The 18,093-nt window shown below is 37.6% G+C and overlaps 2 protein-coding genes across 3 annotated transcripts in view; both read left to right on the top strand.

The window, feature by feature from the left end:
* The window catches only part of mindy3 (MINDY lysine 48 deubiquitinase 3), a 46,628-nt gene extending 40,789 nt beyond the window's left edge, over nucleotides 1-5,839 (top strand). For both annotated transcript variants that reach the window (XM_067394849.1, XM_067394840.1), the window contains 2 exons: nucleotides 1,552-1,623; nucleotides 4,900-5,839. In XM_067394849.1, coding sequence (XP_067250950.1) covers nucleotides 1,552-1,623; nucleotides 4,900-5,049 — 222 coding nt within the window. In that variant the 3' untranslated portion in view covers nucleotides 5,050-5,839. The remainder of the gene's footprint in view (nucleotides 1-1,551; nucleotides 1,624-4,899) is intronic.
* An 8,242-nt stretch (nucleotides 5,840-14,081) lies between these two features.
* The window catches only part of itga8 (integrin, alpha 8), a 69,888-nt gene continuing 65,876 nt past the window's right edge, over nucleotides 14,082-18,093 (top strand). Inside the window, exons 1-2 of the mRNA XM_067394827.1 lie at nucleotides 14,082-14,286; nucleotides 14,634-14,767. Coding sequence (XP_067250928.1) covers nucleotides 14,111-14,286; nucleotides 14,634-14,767 — 310 coding nt within the window. The 5' untranslated portion in view covers nucleotides 14,082-14,110. The remainder of the gene's footprint in view (nucleotides 14,287-14,633; nucleotides 14,768-18,093) is intronic.

The raw sequence follows: 18,093 nt of genomic DNA, 5'->3' as shown, positions 1-18,093 counted from the left end.
TGCAGGAATCTTCACAGCCTCTGGCGTTTTCTCCCGCACCACGCCACTTCCCGCCCACAGCATTTCAAATATCTCGCGCTGCATACAGGGTAAAAGAGAAATTCATTTTAATTACGATTCTGTTAGGATTCATGTCCACAAACAATGTTAATGAACTATAAAACACACATTCAAACGCTGCATTATCTAATATATAGAGTAAAACAAATTTCCACCTACCTTTGAGTCTGAGAAGACGCTCGTGCATCGCAACGTCAGAAAAACGTCTGACGCGGGATCCTTAAAGTGCAGATGATGAGATGTTTGAGTAGTTGTGAATTTAGTGTTTAAGTTGAAAGATTGTAACGTTATTAAATTAATAATGTCCAGCTTTTTCATCTCACTGACTTCCAACTGGTTGGAGTTTATCTACACTTCAGTTGGCAGGATTTTTTTTTTTTTTTGTGGGACTAGAGGGAAGGGTCATGAGGAGCATGAATGCTAATGTGAATAAAGTGTTGTATGAGGGGACAGATGGATTGACAGATGGATGAGTCTAAGTTCCACCAGTGATGAAGCTGGCCAAAAATCAACGTTGATTCAATGTTGTCTTTTTCAACACTGAAAAGCATTGAAAGTTCAACATTGATTCAATGTTATTTAGCATTGAATTTTCAATCTCAACCAAAATGATGATTCTGATAGAATTTCAACATTGAATCAATGTCACCTTGCTATCTGGGTAGGTTTTGGGACAGGGCTGGCTATCCTGCTGTCTTTTTTTTTTCTCCTCCTTGATTCTTGCTCTTGCTCAACATTGTTTGCTTTTTCTCACTGTTTTTTCATTACGTTCAAATAAACCTACAATCAGCCCCAGATTAAATCTATGTACATGTAGCCCCTCAGAGAGAGAGAGGGAGAAGCTGACGGTTATAGTTGGCATGGACTTGCAGCTCCACTGGTCTATGTTAAATAGATTAGGGCTTTAGGGATACATACAAAAAAGGCCTCAATTTACCATCAAATCAAATACTCTAACCCTATTTCAGGCCCACTCAAACACATGCACTCACTCGACTCGCTGTTGTAGTTTTGGCAGTGAGGCAGGCATGTGGTATGGGGGCTAGACAGAGGTATTTGGCTCCTGTCAAGACTCTGTGCTTGGGTTTTGCTGCTAGTTTGAGTTGGTCTGCAGAGTTCTGGCACCGGTCTGTAATCGAGTCTATTCAGCAGCTGCACAGGGGGGTGTAATTGTTTTGGACTTAAAGCAATGTATCTCAGTGTGCTGTCAGCATTGAGCATGTCATTACATCTAAAACCATCCACTGGACCGTTGTTTTAGGCTCTTTGGTTTGAGTTTATGGCGTGTGTTGTGATGTGTTTGAGCTGGAATTGGACATTTTGGTTAAGTTGTCTCAATTCACGGAAATGTTTTTCTGGCGTCCTATAGATGGAGTCAGATCTAGGCAGTATATTTCACGGTGTATAAGGACACATAGAGATGTTTGCTGATGTTCCACAGACCCGATGATGTACATGTCCGCACTGACACGTGCCGTCTCTCTTTTCCAGGATTCCGTGATCCCAGACTCATTTCCTGTGTATCACTATAATGGCCTGAAGCAGTCAAACCACAACGAGAAGGTAAGACACACACTCTGCTTGCTTTCTAATGGCTATGCATGCAAGCACACTTTAATAACACACATTAACCTTGCTGGTATGTAAGCCCTGGTGGGTCAGTCTTATCCTGTCTGATTCCTGGGACATGATGTTAGTGAGCCACCCCGTCCTATGGCCCACACCATTAAGTCCTCTCAGCCTCCTGAAACCCAAACTTTCCTGTAAGTGTCGACAGCTTTCAAGACTGGGCAGAGTATATTGAAGCCACAAAGACCTGAAACGGTTTCAATATACTGATGTCTCATGCTCTCTCTTCTCTTGATGTGTGTTTATACAAAGTTAAACCAGGCAAGATGATTTGCATCATTTAAAAGACACATGGTCAAATGCATTTTAGTGTAATATTATTTTCAAATTTATTTTAAATTTTAGTTTTGTTTCTTCAGTGATTTTGTTAGTCACAGTTCAGTTTTATTTCATGGTCTCATTTCTATTTAATTTGAATATATGTCTTCTATATTGTAACTTTTAGTTCTTTTCTGTGCTTTCCCAACCATTGTGAACCATTTTCCATGCACATCCCTATAAAGAGTCGTGATGACATTTACACATGTTTTCCTTAAGCAATAGAGAAAGATGAACTCCGACCACCTCATACATTGATTTATCAAGGAGTGTGTGTGACCTATGCTTCTTAGCGGAAGTGCGTGTGTGTGAGAAAGAGATTGACAGAAGTTAAGGGGTAATGGGTAGGAGTTGCCACATCAGGCCCCTGAGGACACACAGGTTACTCTTCATTACTCTGGCAAACGCATTAGCAGCAGCAGTAAAGTGTGCAGCCTTTGTTGTTGAGGTTTCCTCTGTGCCACTCGTTTATTCACAGGGGCCCTTTCTCAGGAACCAAACACCTTGCAAAATGTAAGGAGCTCCTGGCTGTAACACGGACCATACTGGCATTTGAAGCCCAGATTTCCTTTCTGCTCAAGTAATATAATCATCCAAAGGGATCTGCTCTCATTCTGTCTTCAGCACTTCTGCTTCGTGTCACATGTGCATTCTGGATTTTTTTGTTTGTTTGTTTGTTTTTTAGCAAGGATGCATTCAATTGATCAAAAGTGGCAGTCAATACATTTATAATGTTACAAAAGATTTATATTTCAAAGACATTTCGACATTTCATCAAAGCATCCTGAAAAATCTATTACAGTTAACATAAACAATTGAGCACTAAATCAGCATATTAGAATGATTTCTGAAGAATCATGTGATTTGTCATCGCAGGAATAAATTACATTTTTAAAATATATTAAAATAGGAAAATGTTTTTTTAAATAGTAATAATATTTCACAAATGTATTGTTTTTACTGTTTTCGATCAAATAAATGCAGCCTTGGTGAGTAAAAACGTTTTTTTTTTTTTTTTTTTTTTTTTTTTTTTATTCTTACAGAAACTAAACTGTTTGCAAGGCCTGAATCTTTGCCCATAGGTAAAACGTAGTCTCTCATTTCCGCTAAAATGGATCACGGATTTTCCTGACATCACGCAAATTACGTCAACACATTGAATAATCCTGCGTGTTCCAAGGCACTTCAGTGGGCCTTTAAGATCAGTTTTCTAGTTATGCTGAACTAGAAACTGTGAACTAAAAATGCACAACAAGACATTGTGAGAGAAATCTCCAGGAAATGTGTTTTAATATCATTATCCAATAGTAAATGTTTTGAAATGTCATTGGCCTTGGAACTTCATTTGGTAAAAAGTGTGGCACCAATCAGTTCTGTTCAGTCACTACTTTTATCCTTTAATCCTTGTGTATACAGTCAGACTGATTATGCACACATGCATTCGTTTAGTTTGAATATACAGAAATATTTATTTTAAAATATAGACATATACTGTAACTGAACACAAAGCCAAGCTGACCCACAGTAGACTATTATCTTTGGGTGAATAGGCCAAAAACCTTCAGAACATGAAATCTGTCCAGCTAGTGGAAATATTTGGATTATTTCAAGTAAACACACAGATTGTTGACAAGTTTTATGAAAGACATGTTCTGACTAACATAGATAACCCCACTGTTCCACACGATCACAGTTGACTGGCAGCTATGATGAATGTGTGCCTTCAAACAAGATGTAGCGCTTTATTGGGTCTTGAAATGCCTGGTTATGATTTACTTTCTAGTCAGCTAGAAGATGACACCCTTCCTTCCATTGCATTCTACTGCCAAAAGCTAGAGTACGGTTATAAAATGAGGAATGATGGGGTTGGGTAACAAAGGCTGCTTGAAAAGAATGGAAGTAATAGTAGAAGTTTAGTAAGCTGCACTCAGGAAGTTTAAAGATCCTCAAAGTTCAGATCTGAAAACTTAAAGTTCAAGAGATCATCTCTCAACATCCTTTTCTTCTCCTGCCTATTGGCTGCTTTTGCTTTTGTAGTCACAGAGAGCATCAATGTGTGTTTTGATGGATAGTTCTCTTAACTCTGGGAAAACCGATGAATGCTCATGGTTGATGACAAAAGCAACTTTTTTGCTGAAACACAGGGTTGAGCAGAGGTTAGTTGGCCACTTAGAAGAAAAATGACAAGTGGAGTCTTGCAAGTGTGTGATGTGCTTCCCAATGACTTGGACAGAGAGACTTGTGCTGTCAGCATGTCTGAGCCTCACTGCATAATGGGCTGGTAATGTTGGTGTAGAGATGTTTGTGGCTGCCACCAGAGGGAGTGCCGTAGAGCTTTATGGCTTTCACCCAAGACTGGGTTGAATTAGGTGATGCTAATGAGCTCGAAAAAAATGTTGATTGGTCAGTGATGATTGTCTGTGTGTAAAGGGATGTCTCTGAGTCTTGATGATTAAGCTTAATTCCTGGGTTTACAGATCATCAGGAGTCAGTGGATCTCTCATCACACTCAATACTGGCACAATTAGACCCTGTGAAACACACATGCTGCCTTTATATAAGTGAATGGATTTTCAGGTTTCACTTGGGTGACACATGTAACATGTATAGCAGCAACACAAAATGTTCCGAAAAATGAGGGCGCATGTTTATATCGTGACACTTTGTCAAGGGCAGATTCCTTCCTGGCAATATGACGCCCTCCATATGGAAGCCATCGACTGTCTTATGTCTGATGATGTCATAGCAGGAGGCCGGTCGCTAATGAGACTCGTACAGAGAGAGAAACACTGGCATTCCCAGAAATGGGCCAGGTTTTAGTTAGAAGGTCAGGAAGTGACTGTATGTATGCAAATGTGTTGCATGTTCACCTCTTGTGCTTTTCTCTTCCAGGTGAGTTATGTCGAGGGCACCGCTTTGGTCATGGGTTTTGAGGACCCCATGGTACGTACAGACGACACCCCGGTCAAGCGCTGTCTACAGACCAAATGGCCCTACATCGAGCTCCTGTGGACCACGGAAAGGTCGCCCTCCCTCAATTAACCTTTATCTCTCACCTTTCACCTGCCAACCTCTGGCTGCACAGCCCGCTGACTTCAGGAACGCCCATAGGACTCCTCACTCTCTCAGCACTGCATTTAGGAGGCCAACACGGGGCCTGAAGTTCAAATGAGAGACGATGCTCTTCGCCTGGCACTCACACAAAGCCTGTTGTTTGCTTTTTACAGTTTGTGTTTAAAGCCTTGGAGTTGAACAAATTTCTTTTCTTTTTTTTTCTTTTTTTTGGGAGGTGGGGGTGGAATTATGCGTTCTCTTTTGCCATCTGTTATGTATACCAAATGTATTTGCTTTTGCAGGTGTTCATTTTTTTTTTTTTTTTTTTGTTAACTTACTACATGATTTTGTTTACTGGTCCGAAATGATAAACCTTTGAATTAGCACACCGACTGTGATGATCTTATGAGTAATTTATGGAATTATTAATATATTTTTTTTATTTGAAATTTCAGTGTTAGTAGTTGTGAATATTTAAGGGATCATTTGACCAAAGCCTCTTGTTGGACATAAAGTATTTGTGTTTTGTCAGTGGTCAGCTAAGGAGCGGCCATGTTCTGCAGCACTCGGTCCTGAGAGGAAGTCTGTTTAGACAGGTTTACAAAAGAATGCACTACAACCCCATGCTGGGCACCAAACGACAGTGGAGGAATAGGGCAATTTTATTATTTAAACTTTGAAGTAACAACCCTCTAGGAGGGACTGTGGAATGACACTATGATTCTCTGCATGAGAGAGAAGAATAACACAGACAAATGCTCACCCTTTATTTATTCTGATCCTGATGGTTCACTAAAATAAACACTTTTGTTCTTCACATCTGGACTGTGGCGTGTTTGTTTTGTATAAGAGGAAATGTTCCTGAGCAAAAGATAACTGAAAAAAATTCTAGCACTTTATTTTTTATTAATTTTGTATTTAAAAAAAAATGTCTTTCATGGTTTCTTATGCTGTCAAAAGCATTATGCAAAAGCATTAAAGTTGCGAACGTTTTTTTAAAAGATGTAATATAAGTCTAAGGTGTCCCCTGAATGTGTTGAGCTGAGTTTCAGCTCAAAATACCCCATAGATTTTTTAAATTAATTTTTTAACAGCCTATTTTCTGGCATAATTAGAAATGAGCCGATTCAGGATGTGTGGCCCTTTAAATCTCATGCTCCACACCCCAAGAGCTCGCGCTTGCCTTAAACAACAAAGTGTTTATTTTGATGTTTACATTTAATTCTGAATGAGTTTGAGGCTGTGTTCCATGGCTAACGGCTAATGCTACACTGTTGGAGAGATTTATAAAGAATGAAGTTGTGTTTATGCATTATACAGACTGCAAGTGTTTAAAAATGAAAATAGCGACGGCTCTTGTCTCCGTGAATACAGTAAGAAACGATGGTAACTTTAACCACATTTAACAGTACATTAGCAACATGCTAACGAAACATTTAGAAAGACAATTTACAAATATCACTAAAAATATTGTGATATCATGGATCATGTCAGTTATTATTGCTCCATCTGCCATTTTTTGCTATTGTTCTTGCTTGCTTACCTAGTCTGATGATTCGGCTGTGCACAGATCCAGACGTTCTGCCCTTGTCTAATGCCTTTCATAATGTTGGGAACATGGGCTGGCATATGCAAATATTGGGGTCATACATATTAATGATCCCGACTGTTACGTAACAGTCGTTATGTTGAGATTCGCCTGTTCGGAGGTCTTCTAAACAAATGAGATTTATATAAGAAGGAGGAAACAATGGTGTTTGAGACTCACTGTATGTCTTTTCCATGTACTGAACTCTTGTTATGCAACTATGCCGAGGTAAATTACATTTTTGAATCTAGGGCACCTTTGAGAAATTAAGTGACACCTGTGGATGAAAAAATATAATTTGCATGAATTCAACTCAGTACTTCTTGACTGTCTACTACAGGAAAATTGCTTTACTTTTGCTGTAGTCAACTACAGGTAAGTGGTTTGACGTTCACATTACATGTAAGTGGTTTGACGTTCACATTACATTTGGGCTTAAGACTGCCATCAAATAAATTTGATGTCACAGGATGTGATCATTGTGGCCCATACAATCCTCAGGGTCACAGATCAAGCTGCTCTGGTTTCCTCTGTAAAGGTCAGACCAACAGATAATTAAAAACGTTTCCACTAAGGGTGCATGTGACATATGGAACACATCTTTCATGGGCCAAGTAACTTGCCCAAATTCCACGTTATTACAGAAAGAAATAAAAGCGACATTTAGTGGACCAAATTTTTCATTAAGCTCTCAGCGAAACGACTTGGTGCCACATCAAACAAGCAATATTCAATGGCAGAGAAAATAAATTCAAAACAAGATGCAGAATATAGGATACAACGCTTTTATTTGCCAGAACATGCCTGTTGAAGTCTTTCATGTCTGTGTAGTTCCTTTTAAGTTTTTTGCTTTAAAGAATTTCAGTGGGCCTGGGTCAGCTGGGAGCTATCAGACACTTGTTGCGTCATCATAAACAATCTTAGCTACAATGATGTAAACGTTGAGGACACTGTAGTTATCGCTCCTTAAACATTATGAAGTGCACACTGTAAGGGATCCTGTTAAGGCTCACCATGATAAAATCTCACTCCAGCCAATCCAAGACAAGTGTATATATTAAAATGACTTATTATCAACATAAACTGGTGTTTGACAGGTGCTTCTATTCTTGGTTAGATGATGCTAATATTGATGTCTGTCTGGAATATGAAAACATGGAGGATTTTATATATCACAGCCAGAGTTTATCAGTTCTTGGCAGAACAAAAGTTCAAAAAATCCTTATAAATGAAGAAAAAATGTGGAGGAGAGAGTATTCTGGGATGGTTTATTTCAAACATCACTAAAATAGAAATAGAAAGTGACATCTGTGAAACAGTATTTGGACCTTTAAGCATTTTCTTTAAGTGCTCTGATCCTTTTTTTATTGAAACTTGATTGTCATTTTTACTAATGGTTATTCGGTTTTAGTAATAAGTGAAAGAGGTTGTAGTGACTGTGATATATCAGGTTATAAAGGTTTGTCACTAAAAACTCAATGCAAAAACGGGCTACAGAGTTAAGTAGTTGAGAACAAGATTTCCATCATATAAAGAGCTTTACAGAACACTGGCTTGTAAGACAGGATAGAGCAAAAGAAGCTGTTACTTAAGAACCATATAAAGCACATCTGGAGTTTGCCAATAATGTGTAATAGTAACCCAGAATGAATGGAGTTTGTAATCAAATGAGACTAAGATTAAGCTTTTAATCAAATATCAAAGTATGTGTAGTGCAAATCAAACTCTGTAGACACTTCAGTCTGCTAACAAGTTCAGGGGGAGGGGGGATATTTTTACAGCAAGAAAATAATCCCACAAGCCAAATTAAAGGAATATTCCAGTTTCAATACAAGTTAAGTTTAATAGACAGCCAATGTTAATTATTGCAAGCAACTATTTTGACCTCATTTTATTCATCATATTTATTATTAAAAAAAAATAAAAAATCAAGGTTATGAGGCACTTATAAAAGGAAGTGAATGAGCCCATTTTTGAGGATTTACAAGTAGGAATTTGTATTTTTTTTTTTTTTTTTTTGCATAAATTCTTGTTAAAGCTTGGGTTTTATTTGACCTGTAAAATTGCTCTAGTCATTTTTACAGTCATTTTAGGTGTTATCATAGCAACAAAGTTGTAAAATTGGATAGAATTCTAATTTATTCTTTATTTTTATCATATCACATTAAAAGTATTTCAAGTTTCATTAATTACAATAAAAATACCACAGAAAAGAAAATGATCATGGGATCACACACAGTTTCTGCCAATCTCATGTTAATCTTAAGTACCTTTAGAGTAGTATAGCATCCATCATATCACCAAAAAGTCTTTAGTTTTATTTAAAAGATACATACGCTGTACCGAGTCTTTCCGAAAACATCCGAGTGCCTGGAGGCTTGTTTTTGTGAGCGGAGACAGAGTGACGAGCTGTCACAAGCACGTGCAGCTTTTGCCTAGAGATCGTCTGCAAGCTATCAATGGTCAGCTAAACAAATATATTTAAACGCGCATTACACCATCACGTTATCCATGGATAACTTTTGAATCACTATAATGATTATAGCGTATAGTGAATGATGAATAATGAATTTATAAATTCACTACGTTCGTATTGTTTACATTATATGCACTTAGGCGCCTATTGGCAACAAAACAGACATTTGAAGCAGTTTTTGGTTTCCCACCTGCGGTTCCCACTCATGACTGGGATCATTATCGCTCTGACCGCTCCATCTTTTCAGTTTTAAATGATCTGTAAATCCAACTGCCTTGTTGTTTATGAAACCATAAGCGCCGAACCTGGGGGCTCGAGCAGCCATGGAAAAACACAATATATTCTCCGTTCATTTTAACCAATAAAAACGCGATTGCAACTATCAAAACTGATATGGTTATTTTAATGACTATTGATATCGAGAGTACATCAATGTAATGCGTGAACACAAAACTCTCAGCTCCTCTTAACACTGGGTTCTTTGGGATTGGGAAGCAAGGTTATCTTTCCCTCACAACCAAAAGCACACTTCTTTGGTGATCACTGTTGAGTCATGTGATCTGTGCAGCGCTGCCGATGACTTCCGTAAAGCCGAACGCGCGTTGATGGGCGTGCCCTTGCTCTGTTGCTCTGGACGACGTGTGCTTGCTCGCCTTTCCGTGAGAAGTGCCCCTATAAGGAATTCCGCCCCCTTAAGTCACTCAGGCCCATACTCAAAAAAAAAAAAAAAAAACAGAAGTTCGTGAAGATTTGGAAGAGTATTTTTGGCACAGACGTCATACGTCCAACTCATGTTTTGAAACTTTGGCCATGTTTAGTATGATAATCCAACTCTTTAATAGTGTAAATAAGTCAGAATGCATGAAATAGAATTATAACCCCCCTTTAAGCTAGTCCTAGACTAAAATGCACGTTTGAGCTGTTTTAACTGAAAGCAACTTGTACTGACATATATTAAAATATGTCGGTGCCATTGTTTCGGTGCCATGCACACCTGTAATGTTTTTTTTAGTGGACATTTATAAAAGCTACTTAAATGCCCTAATTGAACTAAGGCCAAATCCTGGTTTAGGCTAAGCTCTGTCTGTGAAACCGGGCCTATGTAGTTGCTGTAAGGCCACAATCTAAATCATGCTTGTGTTTAATGAACATCCATGCTGTTCAAACAAGAGCAAAATCAACGATGAAGGTCAACAGGTTATTGGACGACGTATAAATTTTTGCAGATACATATATTCATTTTTGCATGTTTAAGCTTGTGAGCCTTGTTTTAATATCCAGTTGTTTCTGGACAGCGTGATAAAGAGTCTGTCTGGCTCTTTGCCTCTCAGAGCCTTAGAGGGAATTCAGAGAATGTTCTCCAGCTCTCTCATTCCTCCTGGAATGAGAGAACAATACATGGACCATGCCTGATCTATTATTTTTCCTGAAATCTGTGTCTGTTAGATATGAACCCTTCTCATTGTTTACAAAAAGACTTCAGAGGCAGCTGAGCTAAACATGTCACTTCTGAGAAGAGAAGCAGGTATCGACTCGCTACTGTGAATGTGTTTTATTAGACCAGACAGAGTGATGACAACAATCTGAAAGATTCAATACTGAACCCTTTATTGTGTTTGCAGAATCAAATCATCATGCTTTTAGTTCTCGGATGCACAGACAACACTATATCAAAGATTGTCGCCAATAATCTTCACCAGGACCCAAAAATGGACAGCAGAGCAACACTTCAGTCCTGGCTGATGCATGTGTGCTGCTGTGGAGCTTTTTATGTAGTTCACCTGGTTTTCTTTGAGAGAGGGCCAAAGACATACATTATCTCAACATCAGTAAGCTATGTAAGGAAATGTTTTCCTAGTTCTACTGTGGAGTTCTTTATAGTGACCAGGGAAGCAGTCTTGATCTATACACTTTTGAGAGTTTTTTTTTTTTTTTATCTTTGGTTTGTGCTATAGCCTACAAATAAATGTGAACTGAATTGAAATGTGAATTCTTTTCAGGCACACAGCCTCTGATAGGACTTGTGATTCGATGACTGACTTCTGAAAGTGGACTTACATGATTGGTCATTTTTCACATGCTGATGCTGATTGGCTGATGGCACAACAAGAAAGCATACAGTCCTATGGCTCTGTCCCAAATGGTGCACTGATTCTATTTATAAATGGTATGTTCTTTTGGCTTGTATGCTCTGTAAGCTTTTGTGTATTACATAAGGTCACTGTTTTATAATATTATCATAATTAACATGCACAGCAATAATAATATCCACATGGTAGGCACCCTATAGCAATTTCAAATGTGTTTTGAGTGCTTTAGAAAGTGTGGAATTGTTTACAGTTGGAACTTGCAACAGACTGTTTGGTGATCACAGGATAGGCGATGAAGGGAATGACTTCATTTAGACAAGATTAAAACTCTGACACGCAGATGGAGAGCAGAAGCAGTCTGGGTCTTGAGCTCAGATGTGAACAGCCTAAATTTAGATTTGCTGGAGGAAACAGGTCAAAAAGGATGTACGATTGTAGGTTCTCTTAAAAACACCCGCATCGTTTATTTTCCAAAGGTTATACTTATCGCACGCGCTTTGCACAAAAGTTTAACTTTGGACGTCTGACGAGGATAATTACCGTTCATTATTCACAACCGGTGTTAAAATTGCGTAATTAAAAGCATGCTGTGTAATTTTGACACAAATTGAATCAACTTTATCGAGTAGCTAATATGGCAATATTAATGTTAAATTTTTTACTTTGATATTATCTAATTAAAAATATTTGACATTGCTATTTTTTCATATAAAATTATATATAATATATACAGACACAATACAGCTATGGAAAAAATTAAGAGACCACTCCAAGTACAGAAATCAATGTTAAGTGGTCTCTTAATTTTTTCCATAGCTGTATATATATATATATATATATATATATATATATATATATATATATATATATGTATATATATGTATGTATGTATGTATGTATGTATGTATATATATATATATATATATATTAGGGCTGTCAATCGATTAAAATTTTTAATTTTAATCTAATTAATTACATACTCTGTGATTAATTAATCTAAATTAATCGCATACATAATTTTTGCTGTGGATGTATTAAATATTTAAATCAATGCAGGGTTTTTCCTGGGTCAAAAATGGTCTTCGGTTGTGACAGACATGGTCATCCACACAAACAGTAAAAAGTGCCCTACCCACGTGATCTGCCAGCCTGATACTGACAATAAAGTACCCTTCACTCTCACTGTACTTGTTTCTTGCCCTCTTTGCAAAAAAAAAAAAAAAAAAGTGATTTTATAACTTTGTAAGAGATGCTTTTTTGCTAAACTTGAAAAGTATTAAAAAGTAGCATTTAGAAGTTATATTAAGTAATAATATAATTTTCTACCATACACAATTGAATGCACCTATCAAACAACAACTTGCTTTGTTCTGGTTTCACCTGATTTTATAGGTAGGCCTAATTTACTACACATTGTCATTTAAATAACCTGAAAATATTGTGGATTATTAAGGCTAATTTTACTAACCACTCTTGCTAAATGGGGTAAGCAAACTTATGTTCTCATTTCAGAGTTGTTCGAGTAAATGATTCATTATAGACCGTGTGGACAGATCGGTTGTTGTCATGATTCATTCAAATGAATCTGTTCAAATGAGTCATTAGGCCGTGAATTGGACATTAGCGGACGTTGACGCATTGCGTGCGAATCGCGACTGTTATTAGGCTATCGCAAAAGATTTGTCAACACAGAAAACACTTCACCACTGGATAGGATTTTTTTTGTTTGTTTACTGAAAGTGTGGTTTATGTCAGCTGCACGTGTCGTGCAGGGCGCCTGTCAGAGAAGATGAGGTGACTTTTTTTGAGCACTATTCACACCCAGCGGTTATTCAGGAAAAACATTCACCGAATGCGCCTTGTGAAACATGGATTCGGTCTTACGAACTTTTAGCATTGTGTCAGTTGATTTAGATATTATGTCTGAGGTAGAGAGAGTGCAAAGACGTTGCTTACTTTGAAGAAGAGGAGAGCACGCGCGCACCAGGGAGGAGCTCTGCTCGTTCTGTCCGTCAGCGCAGCAGTCGTCTCCCTCCTTCATTTTACAGTCGAATGGTGGCTAGAACGGCTCCAGGTTGAAAGGTCAATATGGAATGGATTAATCTGCGTTACTTTTTTTAACGCGTTATTTTTTCTCAGATTAATTAATCGAAATGAACGCGTTATTTTGACAGCCCTAATATATATATATATATATATATATATATATATATATATATATATATATATATATATAAAATGTATATATATATATATATATATATATATATATATATTTTTTTTTTTTTTTTTTTTTTTTACAAAAATTAGGCTACCAGTTCAAATTGACTTATTTTGATGTTATTTTAAAGCAAAAGATTATGAAATAAATATAAAGACAGAATGTGTGTGTGTGTGTGTGTATATATATATATATATATATATAGAGAGAGAGAGAGAGAGAGAGAGAGAGAGAGAATTGTAATATAACATTTCATGCTACATCAAAATAAGTAGTTTCAATTCTTTTGATAAATATTCAAAGTAATTGTCCAAGTAATATTGTGTAACATTAATAATATCACTATTTATAATGTTAGTAATAGAGGTCTTTTCATTTCTTATTTGTCTAATTTGTGTGTATATTCATTTTATGTGTGTGTTTCCATAAAAGGAGTTGGCCGGATGCTGTGTGATGTGGTGCAGGAGTCCGGTCTCGTGCGCAGCTCATTATAATGTTTAGTACGCAGAGAGCTCGCGCAGAGAAAGGCGCGCAGCTTGCATGAAGGCAGCAACAGACGCATGGAGCGCGCGCACTCAAACTTATGACAGCTGAGCACGGACATACCTTACATTCTGTCTTCACATCTTTAATCAATACATTTGGATTACATTTGGAGAAACTGTGCTGAAGCCATGCATCCTTGTTTATTCCGCGTATTTTCTCGTGGGTTTTTGCTCACTTTTTCAATTTTTTGCGAAGCTGCTGGTTTTAACCTGGATTTAGAAAAGCCAACGGTTTACAATGGACCAGAAGGAAGTTATTTTGGATACTCACTGGACTTTTACCACCCAACACAGGACAGAAACGCGTAAGTGGGATAAAAGAAAAAAAAAAGAAGTTGTTTTTGTTGTTTTTGCTTATGTATAAAATTGACAAGCTCCCAAAGAGAAGCATCTTGCCATATATCGTATCTCACTGGTTTTGCTTACAATGTTCGAGGCATTTGTCGCAGCTAAAAAATATACGCTTTCAGCACCACCAAAATGGACCAATGAACTCAGACGCCTGAAGTTGATATTGAAGTAGCTACATTTAATTGGAATGCTGAATTAAAATAGGCTAACTCACATTTGAATTAATTTTCTAAAGTTCATATTGTCACTTTTGATTCAGTAGGATGCGGTTGTGTGTAGATTTATGCCTTTCTCTCTCCAGCATGTCGGTGCTGGTTGGGGCTCCTAAAGCGAACACCTCTCAGCCAGGGATTGTGGAGGGAGGAGCGGTGTACTACTGTCCCTGGCCGGCATCAGACCCAGACTCCTGCCGCCAGATCCCCTTTGATAAAGCAAGTAGGTACCCTCATGATTTATAACCCTTCAACTAATGCAAAATGATCAGAGCAGTTTCCATTGAAACAATTGCCCCTTTGAGTTATAACAATGTCGTCTTAAACCTTTTTATACATTTATTATAAATGAATAATGTGAAAATAATTCAGAAACACACTTCATCGTATTTATTAACACAGCTTTTCTATATCAAGCAACATCTTTAGGGTATAGGCTTCATAAATTCCTGCTACTCCAATAAAAAGATCAAAAACCACATCCAAGAAAGAGTTAATTTCACCGCATATGGTTTGGTTTAAAATTTCAGGAGCGGAGTAATTACCAGAGAAAGGCGCGTAACTTTACCTCAGTGCGTAATCTGCTGTAATTTCGACGTCCATTAGGCGCGTCAATTCTTTAGGTCACCAGAATATTTTATCTATACGTTTGAATTTCTTCGTTCACTATTTCCCAGTAATTTTGTACTGTTTATGTCGTCTAATTCATTTAGTGAGGGAAAAGGTGTAAATGATGTCTGTAACTATTGTGCAACAGAGTCAAACTTGAAGTGCCAGAAAGGGAAAGATTGTTGTCACGTTTAGATACATTCTGTCATCTGTGATGTAGATCACAGGGGTGTTTAAGATAGTATTGGACTATTTTTAAGAGCCATGGCTTGCCGGAAAATGCATTCGTCGGTTTGGGACTCAGAAATGCGGCATGGACTTGAGACAAACTTGAATTATGTGGAATGTGAGCGCTGATGTTTCTTCACAGTCGCGTGGTGTTATTCAAAGCGTTCTCTAGAGGGAGCTTTAGTCGCAGTATTTATGTGCTGTTCCTGGTTCTAATATGGGCTCTTATTAGAATTGGCTTTGCCCTCCTAAATAAAGTTAAAGAACCACGCGACCAGTGCGGATTCTCAAACGAGTGATTCATATGAGTCGGTTCAGTAGTGACTAAAGAACATGCCGGGCGAGTAATGTAGTCCGATTCCCAAACAAATGAATCAAATGAGCCAAATGAGCGGGGTTCTTTTTTAGTGAATCAAAACATGCAATGCAGAGAGTTAGTGTATCAATAACTGAGACGGGGAACCATGAGGAAACAGAATCAACTGTCTTCTGTATGTTTAGCATTCACATTTAATCAAACTATCCGGAAAACTACAATTTCAAAAATGAAATTGATGTTTGAAATGATTTACATAGCTTTGGAATAACTGATGCTGAAATTGCTTTTTAGATATTATTATTATTATTTGATTATTACTATTTTATTATTATTTTGTCAACCTTTTGTTTTGTAATTTGACGTTTGTAGGGGAATGCCACTGGGAAGCACTGTTTGCAGATCAGGTACTGGTAATATGTTATGGAACAAAATGTCCCCACAAAGATAGCATAATCCAAAAAACTTGTCCTTTTGGGAAAATTTTTTGGTCCCCATATGGAAAACGGTTTATAAATCATACAGAATGATGTTTTTTGAAAATGTAAAAATGCAGAATGTTTTCTGCGATGGGTAGTTTTAGAGGTAGGGTTAGGGTTATGGGATAAAATATACAGTTTGTACCGTATAAAAATCATCATTGTCGATTGAATGTCCCCATAAAACATTAAAACCCAACATGTGTGTGTGTGTGTGTGTGTGTGTGTGTGTGTGTGTGTGTGTGTGTGTGTAATAAGCATCAGTGAGGAAATGTCTTTGAAGTGGATTGTCTGTTGGAGATGAAAGCAGTGGCACTCTGGTTTAAGATGGCTGGATTTAGAAGGAGCCTGATGGTGATGAGATGAGAGAGGCAGAAAGAGATAGAGGGTTAAAGAGCTGTGAACACAAGGGAAATAAGGAAAGAAATCAGACCCTGTCGACTCGAGGGAGGGCAAAAACACTGTCTGTTCTTTGTTAGTGTCTAAGAAAACACGTCATGCATTTCCAGCATCTACTCCTTCAAGTACGTCTACTCAGAACACACACGTTTCCAGATTCATTAGTCACATTGTTTTTAACACACTTGACCTTTGATCCTATATGCGCTCTTCCCACTGTGGCCCTTAGAGCTCTCCATGGGGGGCATGGCACGTGTTTGTGCGACTGACATTTCGATGACAGTCTCTGTGTGTGTGACTAATGCAGTCCTGACTGAGAAGAGTTAATTCATTAGATACACCAGACAGGGTCATGTACCAGTGGACCTTGTCTTGCAAGTTTTCACACAATTCTCACACACACAACTTCATAGTTATATGCCCAGGTGTTCTAGAGGTCTGACAGCAAGAACGTTTTACAGATTTGAGGTAAATTTATAGTATTGTATTTTTAATATCAGAGATGAGTGAATGTGTAAGTTCAGACTGTCTGATTAGCAGCACAGGTCATTTTCATTTACAAAGATCATCGTTTTTATTATTATTGGAGTTTTCATTCATAACGGGAGGAATCATTTACAACATCAATGCATAAAATGAACAGAAAAATGACAAGCATGTGTTTTGGACCCCAAAAAAATGAAACAGATGTTTTAAAGCTCCAAATGATGCCCTGCTGTGTTTTTATATTGTAACTCTGGCCTTGCATTTTAGCACAGTGTGTGACAGCAGAACATGTGTCCATTTAAAAAGGATGTCCTGATTTTTCTGGCCTGTTTCATACTTTTGGTTTTGAAAAGTATCATTGTGTTTATGAATTGGAAATAGTTCTGCATGAGCATGTTTGTATTAAGAATTTGTGCATGTTTATCTGTTTACTGTTATTTTGTTCATCCAGTCTGCTGATCTCCAACAACAACTTCCTACAATGCAGCATGATCATATTGCGCTTATAGGTGTGCAAAATATAATATCAACACACACAAATTGGAGCTAAACCTTCACATAATAATAAGAAAAAAAGTGTTTTGGCATGAGGACAATTTGCATACTAAGTTTTAGTAGTGCTTTCCTGTGAAAAAGTCTGCTGTCATGTTGATTTGTGGTTGATTTGCGGTTGCTGTTCTGGGTGGTACTAGGACTTTGCTCTGGGTCGTTAGGGTGTTCCCAGGGTAGGTTTGCTATGTGGTTATTACGATGTTGTTTATTGTTGCTATGGCATGCTGTGCAGGTTATAATATGTTCTGGCTAGACCGCTGATATGAAGTTGCTGTGATATATTTGCTGGTTGCTAAGGTGTTTCTGTGCAGTTTGGCCAAGTCAAAAAAAGTGTACACCCAAGTCTCAGATATGGCTCTTTCAAAGTAAGTCTACAGAACTGTATCGCCAGGTGAATATCGTAAATCAAATTCTTTAGAAAAGGACTCAGAGTAGCAGACCTGGCTACATGGTTTAAGGTATCTTTCACTTTCATTGAAC

Source organism: Chanodichthys erythropterus, chromosome 2, assembly GCF_024489055.1.
Source record: "Chanodichthys erythropterus isolate Z2021 chromosome 2, ASM2448905v1, whole genome shotgun sequence".
Lineage (NCBI taxonomy): Eukaryota > Metazoa > Chordata > Actinopteri > Cypriniformes > Xenocyprididae > Chanodichthys > Chanodichthys erythropterus.
Note: the sequence above shows the minus strand (reverse complement) of the source record. Positions and strands in the feature narration are given on the sequence as shown.